Source organism: Merops nubicus, unplaced genomic scaffold (genome assembly GCF_000691845.1).
Source record: "Merops nubicus isolate BGI_N331 unplaced genomic scaffold, ASM69184v1 scaffold4181, whole genome shotgun sequence".
NCBI classification, from domain to species: Eukaryota; Metazoa; Chordata; class Aves; order Coraciiformes; family Meropidae; genus Merops; species Merops nubicus.
Genome location: NW_008590135.1, coordinates 67,890 through 82,335, shown reverse-complemented (window position 1 = coordinate 82,335; position 14,446 = coordinate 67,890). Strand labels below are relative to the sequence as shown.

The window sequence follows — 14,446 nt, the reverse complement described above, 5'->3', positions numbered from 1 at the left end:
TCCAGAGTTTTCTTCAAGGATGTTTATGATTCTTTATATATGCCATTTCAAATCACTGTCTTTGGGATGCACTTTTTCTATTAGGTGAAGTGGTAGAGCTGTGAATAAACTAATGGAAGAGACTTAGCCAATGCTCACAAACTGAGACCTCCCTCTTATTCCTGGTGTTTGAGAGTAGAACGTGGCCTGATTTGTAGGATAAGTGCCTGCAGTTGACATCCATATGTATTTGCAGCACTCCAGTTTGTAACTGTAGACTAGTAATTTCCAAAAAATATGCTGTGGGTACCACTGAGAGTCTATGCGCATCTCCTCCAAGTGGTAGGAGGCTCAGTGTTTGTGCTCCAACAGTGCCTGTGTGTTTGCAGGAGCTTCTGAGGCAGTTGCCTGAGGTCAGTTAGGTGGTGGTGTGCATGAAGAGCTCCTCATAAGCAACCACCCTCACTCATCACAGGCGGACTTCAGCTTATGAATGTGATTCTGAATGTTTGTGTATGTGGGATTGTGAGCCCAAGTTGGAAAGAGTTGGAAGCGTGAGCTTGCTGGAGGGTAAAAAAAAAAGTGTTGAAGGTGTCTCTCCTTTTCTACGTGTGTGTGGATTCACATATCCCTTAAACTGACCCTTTTCCCACACTCACTGATAAGAACCAGAAACTAAGCGCCCGTCAGAACTGCTTTGCCAGGATTCCTCAGCAGCTAATATTTTAAGATAATATTCTGTCTCAATGGCACATTTAAAAAGCAAAATAGTCTCTGTTCACTTCTTCACAGTTGAAGGTGAGATCCATCAGAGCACTTCTCCAATCAATAATTTTGGTTTCTATGTGCTTTAGTTTAGAACTGATACTAGTAATAGCCTCTTAAGCCATTGCAGACAGTGCCTTACAGGACATTGCCTCATCAATTTAGAATTTTCAAAATCATACTTTCCAGGACAGATGAGCTTTGAGAATTTTTTTTAATATATAGAGCAAGTAGAAGCAAACAATTTAAAGACCATTTGTTCCTGAAACTGCTGAATTAAGTGATGTGTCAGCTTTCTTTGGAGTGAGGTTTCTCTTGTATTCTCTTTAATTCCATTATCTAAGCTATGAAGTACAAATTGTTACCATATCTTCCCTGTATTGACAGGTTACATTTAAGGTAAGCATTAAGATGTTAATTTACAGTTCATTGGGAATAATTTAGGTTTGACTTGCTAGATGTGTGTGGTTAGAAAAAGAGATTCTTTCCTTTTTTAATACACAAAATAAAACAAGCCTCCAAATGTGTTCATTTGTGGAATATCTTCACTGATGGAAAAAACCACCACCACAAAAAATATTTTATTCAGATGATTTCAAACAGTCAAGAAGGCACCTCTTCTTGACATAATCCTCATTAGAAATCATACTTGTAGTTTCAGAAACTGAAAAACAACTAAGAGCTGTAGCTGTTCATACATGGTTGACTAAACTCTTCTTGCAAGTGGACGTATTATGCCATTGTGTGCTGATAAATAGCTTCAGAATGAGAGCTCAGGCTGTTTAACTTCTGTGCTTCAGGAACTCTTACCTGAGGAGTGCAAGATATTTTTCAGGGATAAACTCACTACCCGCCCCCAGTTTATTTTCAGGACAATGATCTTAATGGGTTAGAAGGTCCAGGGACAAATTTTGCAAGGATGGTGTTTAAAATCAGTATTTGATGGGTGCCATTGAGCACCATTTAATGCCATGTAAAAGGAGGTGGTTAGAAGCAAATATCCAATGATACCTGTCTAAGAAAAATTCCTCAGAGGTACATTTGCTCTGACATAAACAGCTATCATCTGTCAAATTGTTCTTGTAGTGCATTTACTCATCTGTTCCTTTAGCAAGAACTATTTGTGCTCTCCTCACATGCCCTTTTGCTTATGTTACTGTTGTCACCAGAAATACCGTTTGAAAGCAGCGTTTTGTGCATAAACACTACCTGACAGAGCAGATAATGCAGATGATTCCTGAAATCTGAGGTAGAATGTCGAACGTAACATGCCAGACTACAAATACAATGTAGAAAAAAAGTGCAGTTTTACATTGCAGTTATATTTTCAGCTGTTAAATAGAAAATATAAAATAACATAGGAAATAATGGAGATGTATGTATTCAGTCATAGCATCAACCTTGTCATGAAACAGTAGAGAAACTGTGGAGTCTTCTAATACTGGAAAGAAATTATTTGAGGGTTAGCATGTGGACTTGGCTGCTGTTTGTCGAGAGGAATTAGGTGGGGGCTGTCATTTCTGGGGAAGTTCTACTATAAGTTCTGCTTGTATTAGGATGTAAAGTCTTCACAAAGAGCCAGATTTAATTAAGTAGTTGCGGTACAGACCTAACAAGTGAAGGTGAACATAGCAGGGAAAAATATAGAGTTTAAAAAATAATGGTACCTTCAAAGAAACACCAAATGAACAAATTAAATTAATTGAAGCTACACTGCAAATATATGCTGTTCATAGAAATGCAAGCATCCATATTCTAGAATCTGTAGTATCATTGGAGAATTTGTTTTGTTTTCTTTTTTAAAAAAGAACATTGAATAGCAGTGTTGCTTGTCGCAGTGATCATTATAGACTTCATAGGTGATACAAGGTCTTTGAAGAAACTTAAATACCTTCTCTCTGTGAAGGTACCATTCAGGAACTCAGGAGAGCACAAAATATTTCCCTTTTTCAAATAAGAATAGAAACATTTTGAGTGATTTGTACACTTTTTTAAAAAATAATGTGGATACTCTACTTTTGGACAAACACAGGTGACTCCTAGCTCAAAACTGAAGTCATATGCAAAATTTAAATACAGTTACATAAATACTGTTAACGCAGTTACAGTGAAACAATTAAAGGTTCCTTAAAACTATGTAAAACAGAATAACCAAATTCAGATTATTCAGGTTACCTTTTCATTTTGAGTAGTTGTATCAGCTGCAGCTGAATGTAATTATAGTGATTTGTCTTAAATTTCAAAACCATTTAAAAAAAGAGGTAATATAACAGGTCTAAACATACATACATGTGCTATGTGCTTAGCAAGTCAGTGTTCTTAGTGACCCTAGTGTCATTTTCAGTTTTACCTTGTATCATTATATACTCAGAAACACCCACCAAAACCAACCAACCAAAAAAAACCCACCAAAACCCACCACCAACCCACATACTTAGTTTTCTTCAGGGAAAATCAGTGTGTTGTGTGCTTTAACCAAATTAAATATTCAGGGATGCAGATTTAGGAAGGGAAAATAAACTTGGTTTGGCCAGACTGATGCTTCCAAGGCACATCCTGCAATGGAAAGCTTCTCTGTTGTTCTAAAAGGTTCAGTTTTTCTTTCAGAGAACCTGTGAAATTGTGTGCTTGTTTTTTGCAGACTTGTCCTCCACCCAGACAAGACCTAGGCTTGTCATTTTTTACACCACCAAATGTAAATGAGATCAGGCTTATTGGCCACATTACAATGGAACTGGAAAGCTGTGTGATGTTTTCTTGCTTTTATTCAACTCCAGCTGTTGCCATGCCATCAGTCATAGCCATACAGGCTTGTTCCACTGCTGATGTTGATAAATCAATGTGAATTGGTTTGTATAGCTCTACAGGGAATACTTTCAGCATTAGTTTTCTGTGTTCATCTACAGCAAGAAATCTGAATATAGTTTGAGAAAAAAATGGCATTTGATAAGGGGAAGAAAACTTCCTGAGAATTATTTTCTCCTTCCGTCTTCCTGTAAGGACTACTTCTCATAGGAAGTGCCTTTCCAATGCTATTATTTCATTGCTCTGAAAGCTTTTCAACTGAGTTCAAACCAGTCAGGGTTTAATTCTAGTTTTGCCAGAGATGTTGCCCTCCTGGTTGGGATCTTTAGTTTAACTTTCCTTAGCTTAAGGAGACTGTTGTGACCAGTGAAGAGTCTAATAAACAGAATAACTAATACGTTGTTCAGGATTTGGTTCTTTTTAACAGCTGCTCTAATTAAGAATCTTATCTTGGGATGCAATGGGTTTGGCAGCCAAGCTCTTGTACTGGAGCATCATTTCCTCTGGATTTAGTCTTTTGTATATGATGAGATAGTCTGAAAGAGATTCCATCTTCAGCATGTAATAACCTCTAATTTAATTGAGATAGGTGTAATTTAATAGTAGATATTCAGTAGGTAGCTGTGCTTTTTTCAAGTTACGTTTTGAATTGATTCAATATACAACTATCAAATGAGTTCACATTTAATAAAGCTCATTTGTTTGGTCACTGAAGGATGTATTATAATTCTAATTCTGGTCCTCAAAGCTCTTACCTGTTGAGCTCCCTACAGTTGTAGTGAATGATAAGTCTCTGAATGTGCCAAGGACAAAAATATCTTAATTGTTTAAAACCTAATAGAACATAGGGTCTCTATCTGTCAAACCAGCAAATACACTTAGGCCTTTAACTGAAGTGTTGTACTAGTGAAGAGACAAATCAAAATGCCTGTACATACTGCTTCTACAAAACGAAGCTCTACTTCCAGGCGTACTGCCTTAGCAAGCTTGGAAAACTGATGGCACAGTTCTGGAGGTTTATATCTGTACTTAATGGGAAAACTCAACACTCAAAATTGTAGTGCTGAGTAAGCAGCTTCCAGTAACTGATGTTGCTGAAAATATTTACACATCATGAGTATGAATGTTTGATTTACGCTTAATGCCCAAGATTACAGATTTAACTTTTATGTCTTTATTTTTAAGCTGGTCCAAGCAGTGCCATTGGAGCTCAGGAAAGTACTGCCCAATTGTTGGTGTCAGACCCAAACCTCATTCACGTGTTACTGAAATTTCTTTCCGGCACTAATCCTCATGGAACAAATCAACACAGTCCACAGGTACCCGGCTATGAGGATTTTCACTACACTTTTCATGAATATATTATTCATAATGTACTAGGTCTTTGGCTTCTTTCTTTCTTTCAGGGTTTATTTGGGTTTTTTTTGGTTATAGTCAGTTCGTTCTGTTAAACAACCATAGGGAGATTCCTGTTGGTGATACACTGCGAAGTGATCATACATTTTTACAGCTATCTGGAGACTTGTCCCAGGGAAATAATGCCATGCAATATGTCAGTGAATGTTCCATGTTGGGATTCCTTGGTTACATGTATGAAAAAAGTGCAGTTAGTTTCCTGAAATCCTGTTGGACTGGAATAAAAATGCCAGTGAAGAAGATTAGTTTAAGTATCTAGTAATTGCAGACTGTAAGATTATGCTTTTATTTTCTTCCTGTTTCTGAATTCTTTTGGTATCTACTGTCCTAATTTCAACCAATGGTTTTTTGCTTTTTGCAGTCCTTGAAACATCTGTCAATAGTGATAAAAAAGCCCAAGTTAAGTTAATTGTATGTAATATTTGACCAAAGTCTCAGAAACACTAAGTTTAGGAGACAGAAAACATCTTGTATTACTAGTATTTTCCAGAAAATTTTCCAGAAAATTCAGTCTGTTTTCCACAACTTAAATACTATGCAATACTGTTAATTTAAAGCACCTAGATGTAAATGTATAGAATCAAAGAATCCTTTAGGTTGGAAGAAACCTTTTAGATCATCAAGTCCAACCATCAAGCCAACACTACTAAGTCCTCTGCTAAAACAGATCAGAATCTGTCAGGGTTGGAAGGGACCACAAGGATCACCCAGTTCCAACCCCTCTGCCATGAGCAGGGACACCTCCCACTAGATCAGGCTGCCCAGAGCCTCATCCAGCCTGGCCTTAAAGACCCCCAGGGATGGGGCCTCAACCACCACCCTGGGCAACCCATTCCAGGGTCTCACCACTCTCATGGTGAAGAGCTTCTTCCTCATGGCCAGCTTGAATCTGCCCACTTCCAGCTTTGCCCCATTCCCCCTAGTCCTGTCATTACCCGATATCCTAAAAAGTCCCTCCCCAGCTTTCTTGTAGGCCCTCCTAAGATACTGGAAGGCCACAATAAGGTCCCCTCGGAGCCTTCTCTTCTCCAGACTGAACAGCCCCAACTCTCTCAGTCTGTCCTCGTAGGAGAGCTGCTCCAGCCCTCGGATCATTCTCATGGCCCTTCTCTGGACACACTCCAGCAGTTTGTGAAAAAAAAAAAAAACATTCAGATGGGCACAGAAATGTATTCTTCTGTGAAATACAGTTTACATTGCTGAAAATATAGTCTCAAACTGCAAGATGAGTCTTAGGCAAAGAACCGAGTTATTTCTTTTTTACTCATGGTTAGTAGTAGAAAACCACATAATATAAATCAATATAGGATAGTTCTTCTGTGAAAACCCGGTAATATTTTTCAGAAAGCAAATTAAGCTACATAGAACTTTTCTGTTCTTAGAAAATGTTCTTGTTAGATACTACTAAATGTTCATGAAGACATTTCAGTTTTATATACTTACTAAAGTGTCTTTCCCTGTAGGTTGGGCCAACAGCGACACAAGCTATGCAAGAATTTCTTACTCGATTACAAGTGCACCTTTCTTCAACTTGTCCTCAGATGTTCAGTGAATTTTTATTGAAATTAATACATATTCTTTCAACAGAAAGGTAAATCTTAACTCCCATGCATGCCGTTTTTGCCTTTAAAGTCTTTTCAAGTGTGAATCACAACTCAGATGTGTATGTTCCACCTTGTCATGCTGTCAAGTTATGTATGGATGGAGCTCTTGGGTGGTGCTGCAGCACTACCAGCAGGATCAGGGCTGCTTCTGGCACATGGAAGAGTTTGACTGCAATCCACACACAGCCACCAATACACCAAGGACAGTGGATAGAAGCACTAAACAGTTGTTTGGAATGATTTTATATAGAGCTAAGATACAGGCCTTGTTAAAGCAATCCCTAAAATAAAGGCACTATTGATGAGCTTCCCTATTAAAAAGAGAAAAGAGTATTCTGACAGACTTGAATTAGTGAACGATTCTAGAATAATTTGCATACTTATTGCTTTGGCATTTTTCTTGCCTCTTCTACTCACCTGACAGTGGAAAACCTCTGCCCCTCTAGGGCCTATTAATGTCTCATCTCCCAACAAGTGTGGAGAAGGTGCTGTTGGCCACGGGAGACATGAGAGCTTATGGCTTGTCTTTAGCACCTCTGTTTCCTCAGGGCTAGGTCAATGGCCACAAGACTGTTGTGTATACAGCAGTACACTGGAAATGGAGCAATTGTTTGGACTGATGTACATTAGGAATTATAATTTATTTCTGGTATTGTTCTGCTCATCCCCAGACAAAGGCTTTGTATAGTTAGGGATGTGCTTCTTCAGTTTCTAGCTTCCCAGTAGGTGGCACTTTGGTTTTATCTATTCTTTAATCATACAGAAAACAGTTTCAGCCTTCTCTAACAGGTTTGTACCTTAGTAAATTAAATTGGATGGGTGGTGTTTACCAGGTTACATTGATAATCAATCACTTATTTAAGAAATGTCATAACAATAAAATTATTAATTCACGGTGAATCTTCGCATGTGTGTCTGTTTACCATAATTCATTTGAAATAAGCTAATGAGACCACTGAAAGGGTAGTTATTGAAATGTGTTAGGCTTTTTTTAGAGACAAACCAAAGGTGGGACTGAAATATCATAAAATGGAAGCAAACCTCCAGAAAAGGATTTAGATGGTAATTTCTAAAACCTCACTTAATTATTGAAGTATACTATGTCTGATCAAATCATAAGATTGTAAAGAAAAGCAGTATTTTACTGTTAGAACTAATTAAATGACAAACATTTTCTTCAGGCCTGTTTCTATCAACTCTTCTGTATTTAATTTTAATTAACTCACACTTCAACAATTAGCACTGGTTTTATTTTAAATATACTGATTCAAAAGGTTCATTTGGTAGTTCACCAGTATGTATGTAAAAGCAGTTGAGAAAATAAACATCCCTTAAAGAGATCATTCAAGCAATCAACCTACAAGCATCAAGCTGTGGTAGTTTGAGTATCTTCTCATGAACTTACATATAGTTACTATTTAGGTAGCTAAGACCTGATCATTCTGCTTCCTGCCTCAGGGGAGTAAAAAACCAAACCCCCAAATCCAACAACGAAAAAACCCTAACAAAATTACAGATTTTTATTTATTGAAAGTCTGGAGTGCTTTTTGATTCTTAAAAATCAAGAAAAAAATTCCAACCAACCAACTCCTTTTACTTGCTAATATTGAATAATGAAATATCTCTTTTTTTATTATTATTATCATTATTTCTTTCAGAGGTGCTTTCCAGACGGGCCAGGGACCCTTGGATGCACAAGTGAAACTCTTGGAATTCACCCTGGAACAGAATTTTGAAGTTGTCTCAGTGAGCACCATTTCTGCAGTCATTGAGTCGATAACCTTCCTCGTGCACCATTACATTACGTGTTCGGACAAAGTGATGTCTCGCAGCGGCTCAGACAGCTCTGTGGGTGCTCGAGCGTGTTTTGGAGGGCTTTTTGCCAATATTATCCGTCCAGGTGATGCCAAAGCAGTTTGTGGAGAAATGACAAGAGATCAGCTTATGTTTGATTTGTTAAAGTTGGTCAACATTTTAGTTCAGCTGCCGCTTTCCAGTAACCGAGAGTACAGTGCCCGTGTTCCGGTAGCAAGCAGCACTACCGACAGCGTGTCTGATGAAGAGAAGGTTTCAGGAAGCAAAGATGGCAATGGAAGCAACCCTAATACTCAAGGATCAGCTGCGTATGTGGCAGACTTGGTGTTAGCCAACCAACAAATTATGAGCCAGATTTTGTCAGCGCTTGGCCAGTGTAACAGCAGTGCTATGGCAATGATTATTGGTAGGTATTTTGTAAATGAAATGGAAGATCTTTTCGGGGGGGAGAAACACTTAAAACTTCTACAAACTCATAAATTGGGTGTAGACATGAAAGAATGTCACCGAATTGTGTGTTGAAAGGGATCTCTCAAGAGGATTACTCCCACCTCCCTGCACAAAACAGTGTCAGCTCAGAGCCTGCCTCAGAGAGCGAGTTGCTCAGTACCATATCCAGTTGGGCTTTTAATTCTGCAAGGGTGGAAACTCTACAACTGTCCTGGGAAGCCTGTTACAATATGGAATCATTCTTAAAGTAGAAAGCCTTTTTTCTTATGTTTATATGGAATTTCCTGTATTTCAATCTGTGCTCATTGCATCTCTCTATGCATGGGTTAGGAATAGTCTTCAGTTTCTACTGTAGCAACGTTACATCAGTTGTTCTCTATATATTGCATTATTTTCCTTTTTTTTAAACAGTTCTGAAAAAGACAAATTATAATTGTGGCACTTGCACAGAATATATAAACTTTTGTATTCATTTGTTTTACCAGAAATCTCATTAACATCATGTTTTGGGAATTCCGGTCATATTTGTGGGTGGAATCTTCTTGCTGTGAACAAGTGAGGAAGGCGATGATAGTTTGAACAGCAGAGTTGCTGCTTGTCAGACATGTTGTTGTTCTGAGTATGTGTTTCTTTGGAGTCAAATTCAAATATTCTGCTCAACTTTGATGCCTTTCTAAGCCACCAATTTACATCAGTTGTTTTGCATTTTTAAAAAGGCAATTTGGAAAGATACTGTTGTTTAAAAATGGTTTTTATTGGATCCATGATACTGGGCTAGCCTGATCCCTTCAGTGTATTGTTCCTCCCAAGGTTGTTTAATACAGGGTATTGGAATTAATTTGTAAGTGTATTTTGGGAAGATGTAACACAGCTATGTTTGGTTTTAGTTCCTTCATGAAAAACTGTATTAAATTCTCTCCAGACAATTTCTGTGAACTCAGTTTCTCCAAGACTGTGGCCAAGGTTATATATGATCCAAAAATCAGTTATCAGCATGTAGTAATAAACACGTAATAGCTAATGGAGCATGCTAGTTGCCCAGGAAAGATAAGCAAGATGTCTGCAGATATGTACTGAGAAGTAGTGGCTCTGGTGTCAAAATTTATGCCAGTAGTGTTAATTTACTGCACCTAGTGAGCCAGCTGGTCAGGAGCCAAGATGGCCTTGAGTAATTCTCTTGTCACATGAAGTTAAAAGATTTGTTGTTGTTTTCCTTTATGACTGTTTTGTCTATTTCATTATTTTTTTATGCTTTGTCATTTACAGACTATGAAAATCATACAAGTAACAGTATTTCTCTCCTGCCTTCTTACATCAAAGTCTTGACAGCAAACCCGCCTTAGCTGATTTCAACTCCATCATTCATTCTATTTAACTTTTTCTGGACAGTGCAGAGGCTGAATCTTGAGACTTTTCTTTCTGCTTCCATGCATCTAGTGCTTATTAATCTTTTCTTTCTTGACAGCTAAAAGTACAGCAGTCAGTTCTCTTTCCAAAATACTTCTCTAAGCCATGTTCTAAAGATCTCTTGAATATGTGTTTTTATTATTTGTTAGTATAACTCAAATTTCTCTAAATAAAAGGGGATTATTCCATTGATTCTCCCCTCTAAATCAAAAACAAGTTTTAAAAGCTCTTACAGACTGGTACTGTATATTTTGTAAGACAGCTGTATTTACAGAGGTAATCTTTTCTTTTGGAAGACTATTCTTTTGCTTTCCATCCTCAGTTCCAGCAATGTGTAATCAATATTGCTGAATTTTGATATTCAGTAAATCTGTAACACTGAGAAGGAGAATTCTGGGAAAGGTATATCTGATAGAAATATTTGTTAAATGTTTGGGGTTTTTTGGCTGCAGAAGTGCACTTCTGTTAGTATCTGAAAAAAAAAAAATCATAAATACGTGTTAGTTCCTTTTCATGAGCAATTCAAATCATCCTTGTAGTTCTGACCGTATTTCCTTCACTAATTACACTCATTTTTATGGTCTGATCTAAAATTTTATTTAAAATTCCTTGACTTTCTAGGTTGTCTTCCTATTTATACTGTAAATAAGGTAGCACGTGTCTGGGAACACTAATGGTTATTGATATGAACCTGAAAAGTGGCCTGTTTGTAAAATTGATGTGAACATTTAACTGAAAAGAAATTTAAGTGCTTTTGAGTTCTTTTACGTACCCAAGTGGTTTTGGTTTCTGAGTTTTGAACTGTTTTTGTTTTCACTAAGGTGCAAGTGGCTTACATCTCACAAAACATGAGAACTTTCACGGTGGCTTAGATGCAATATCAGTTGGAGATGGGTTGTTCACTATCCTGACAACACTTAGTAAAAAAGCAACAACAGTGCAAGTGATGCTTCAGCCAATTCTTACCTACATGGCCTGTGGGTACATGGGAAGACAGGTAAGTTCCCTTAGGTCTCCTGTGTGTCAAGGGAATTATAGGTTAGTTGATACTGTAGCCTGCTGTAGCCTGTAATAAGCTCAGAAAACTGAGCTAGTGCTATGTAAAAGAAACTTTAAAATTTTTCCATCCTCACTTCACTTTTGTGCTGAAGATAGGAACCCTCCCCCTTGTTGCCCATGGGAGAGAGAGAAAGAGTTTCTGTAAGGACATTTTGATATTCCTGTAAATGGTCTTGACTAAGCACTTGTAGAAGGATTTAATATTTTATTATGTACAGGTGTGAACCAAGTTTATTGTGTTCATATTGGTGGGTATTTAAAATGCTCAACTTTTCTTACTTCCCTTCAGCTACTTATACTAGTTTGATCTTTTCCTTACCACAGAGGCTTCCTCTGTGCAAGGAGTGAACCATGTGGAACATGTTATTGCTATTTTGTGGCAGAGAGGTCAACTGTGGTGGCATTTCCTCTCTGGGATTTTTGCCTGCTAAAAGGGGAAGATAAGAGCAGTCATGCGTATTTCTGACATATTAATTTTGTATGAAACCATGTATTTCTTGACTGCTTTTTTTCTTCTAGGGTTCTCTTGCCACTTGTCAGTTATCTGAGCCACTGCTCTGGTTCATTTTACGAGTGTTGGATACGAGTGAGGCACTGAAGGCTTTCCATGATATGGGTAAGAATGTCTATCTGAACATAAGTAAAAGACACTGTAAGACACTGTACATTTTTTTTTGCACTTAAAGAAGGAATACAGATGTGTCCAGATGAACGAATTTATTAAATAGGTCTTTGCTTGCTTAGAATCTGTTGCATGCTTCTGAACAGTGTTGTTTTTTTTCCCACCTCCCCCACCCACATTATACACAGGTGGTGTTCAGCTTATTTGTAACAACATGGTGACGAGCACAAGAGCTATTGTTAACACAGCAAGAAGTATGGTTTCAACTATTATGAAATTTCTGGACTCTGGTCCCACCAAAGCAACAGATAGCAGTCTGAAAGCAAGAGTGCTAGCTTCTGAGCCTGATAATGCAGAAGGAATTCACAATTTCGCACCTTTGGGTAAGTGGTATTTTGTTTTTATACATGAATTTCCACTGGTCATTTGAATCTTTATCAAATTCTTAAAAAGTATTGTGATGGTGTCAAATGTTGCAATACTGTTAAATCTTCTGAACAGAGAGGTTGATGATGTTTCAAGATGATGTTGGGGGAAGGAGGTTAGCCAAGGTAATAAGACCTTGTGTGGATAGGGGAAAGAGGGGAGAGAAAGGGATTGTGGTCTGATCACAATGATCTGATGTAGTCATACATGAAGATGGGCCCCTTCCTCCTCCCCTAGGTCAGGGGATACTCAGTTCCAGCCCATCAGGCTTGATGGAGCTGTTAGAGAAATATAGCAAAGCTGGGTGATGCACAATGAGCCTGAGCTGGGTCAGACAGAGCAGAAGAAGGTGCAGTGTGAGGCTACTATTGCTGATGCTGCTCTCACACTTCCACTTCATTGCTCTAATGTTGCCTGCATGAATGTTTGGTAGAATTGCTGTGCTGTTGTGGTCTCAATATAATGGCTGCCAGTCAGCTAAAATGTGTGTTTTTTAAGGTGTAAATGTACTCTAATAATCTTACAAAGGCTTCTTTTCACTAGCAGCATCTTAGTGTTTTCTGTTGCTGCCCACTAGACTGGTGTAGCCCATGAATATATTCATACAGTGTGTCTTATTGTCAAGAGGGGAGAAAGAAAAGATTATTTTTTTAAAGTTCTGGAAAAATTGTCAGACAACAGAGAAATCCATTCAATCTTGTGAGTCGAATTTATGATTGCCTAAAATAAGGAGGTTTTTGAAAAAGGGTTATTTGGCAAAATAGTGGCAGAATAGGGGGCCATTAGAAATCTTCTACCTTGGTCTTCACAAATTCCTAAAAGGTAAATTTAAGAATTATGCAAGTGTTGATTCTTAATTACTTTAGTAAAATTCCTAAGCATATGCAATAGTGGGTTCTTGCACACCTTATCTCCAAAACTGCCAAATGCTGCAGTTTTTGGTATTCTGCTCTGAGTGCATCTATCTTAATATTTTACTTTCAGTCAGTTGTGTGCTTTTGAAATTAACCTTCTGGTTGTCCTCACTTGCTATGTTCTGATTCTCATCATGTAGTGTTCTCTGAGAGACAAACACAATTCATTTGGGATTAAAGTCTATCAAAAAGTGTCCAGGCATTCAACTCCAGCTCCTACTAGGCATTCAGACATGGGGTCAGTCTAGAGCTACTTTAAAGTAAAACGACCCAATTAACTGTGGTTTGAACAACAGAAGTCTGGTACAAAAGAAGACATAGCCTAGATCTTCATACTTAATTCTTAACTCATGCTAGAGTTAGAAAATTAAGCAGCTGTTGTGGTCAGGATTTTTTTGTTCTGTTTTGGTGGGGTGGTGTTGTTTTTTTTATTCTGGTGTCTTTTTTAGATAAAGGTTTTCATGTGAAACAAACTTTTTAAAGAAAAAGGTTTGCAGAGTGTGGTTATAAAGTTATGTTATCATTATAATATTTAAACCTAGAGCCTTATGTTAACTATGAATTAACTGAGTTCATGTTCTAGGCATATACTTTTCAACCTGGAGTTTTTTAGTTGGTTTGTTTTTGCAATGAACTCCTGATAGAGATTTTAAGATTTTGGTAGCAATTGTCCCATGGCTAATTTTCAAGCACGTGCGTATGCACGTGGATGTGTAAACTGCCTGTCTAAGAGTGAAAGAAAACTATCTCAACAGTTGTTATTATTGCACATAGAATGCATCAGAAAACCAAAACAGATGAGACATAAACCTCAGTGTTTTCCACAGTTCAACTTTAAATTAATGTGGATTTTATTAATAAACATTAGTAATTGATGTTAATGGTGCTCATTTTGAAGGTTCAATCACCTCAAGTAGTCCCACTGCCCAGCCTGCTGAAGTTCTGCTGCAGGCAACTCCTCCCCACAGACGAGCTCGGTCTGCTGCGTGGTCATACATATTTTTACCTGAGGAAGCTTGGTGCGACCTCACCATTCACCTTCCTGCAGCTGTACTGCTCAAAGAGATCCACATCCAGCCTCACCTGGCCTCTCTGGCAAGTAAGTAAATTCACTGAGTTTGATGACGATTTCAAAACTTGAGGGGTTTAGAAATGATACAAAGAGTATTGTCAGAGGAACTGAA

General features: G+C 37.8%; 1 protein-coding gene across 1 annotated transcript in view; it reads left to right on the top strand.

Annotated features, from left to right (window-relative positions):
- Positions 1 to 14,446, top strand: part of BIRC6 (baculoviral IAP repeat containing 6) — a gene marked incomplete at its 3' end in the record, with an annotated part of 148,445 nt that overhangs the window by 66,197 nt on the left and 67,802 nt on the right. Inside the window, exons 43-49 of the mRNA XM_008949811.1 lie at positions 4,735 to 4,868; positions 6,429 to 6,556; positions 8,228 to 8,790; positions 11,063 to 11,238; positions 11,820 to 11,916; positions 12,111 to 12,305; positions 14,161 to 14,361. Of these exons, the coding sequence (XP_008948059.1) occupies positions 4,735 to 4,868; positions 6,429 to 6,556; positions 8,228 to 8,790; positions 11,063 to 11,238; positions 11,820 to 11,916; positions 12,111 to 12,305; positions 14,161 to 14,361 (1,494 nt within the window). The remainder of the gene's footprint in view (positions 1 to 4,734; positions 4,869 to 6,428; positions 6,557 to 8,227; positions 8,791 to 11,062; positions 11,239 to 11,819; positions 11,917 to 12,110; positions 12,306 to 14,160; positions 14,362 to 14,446) is intronic.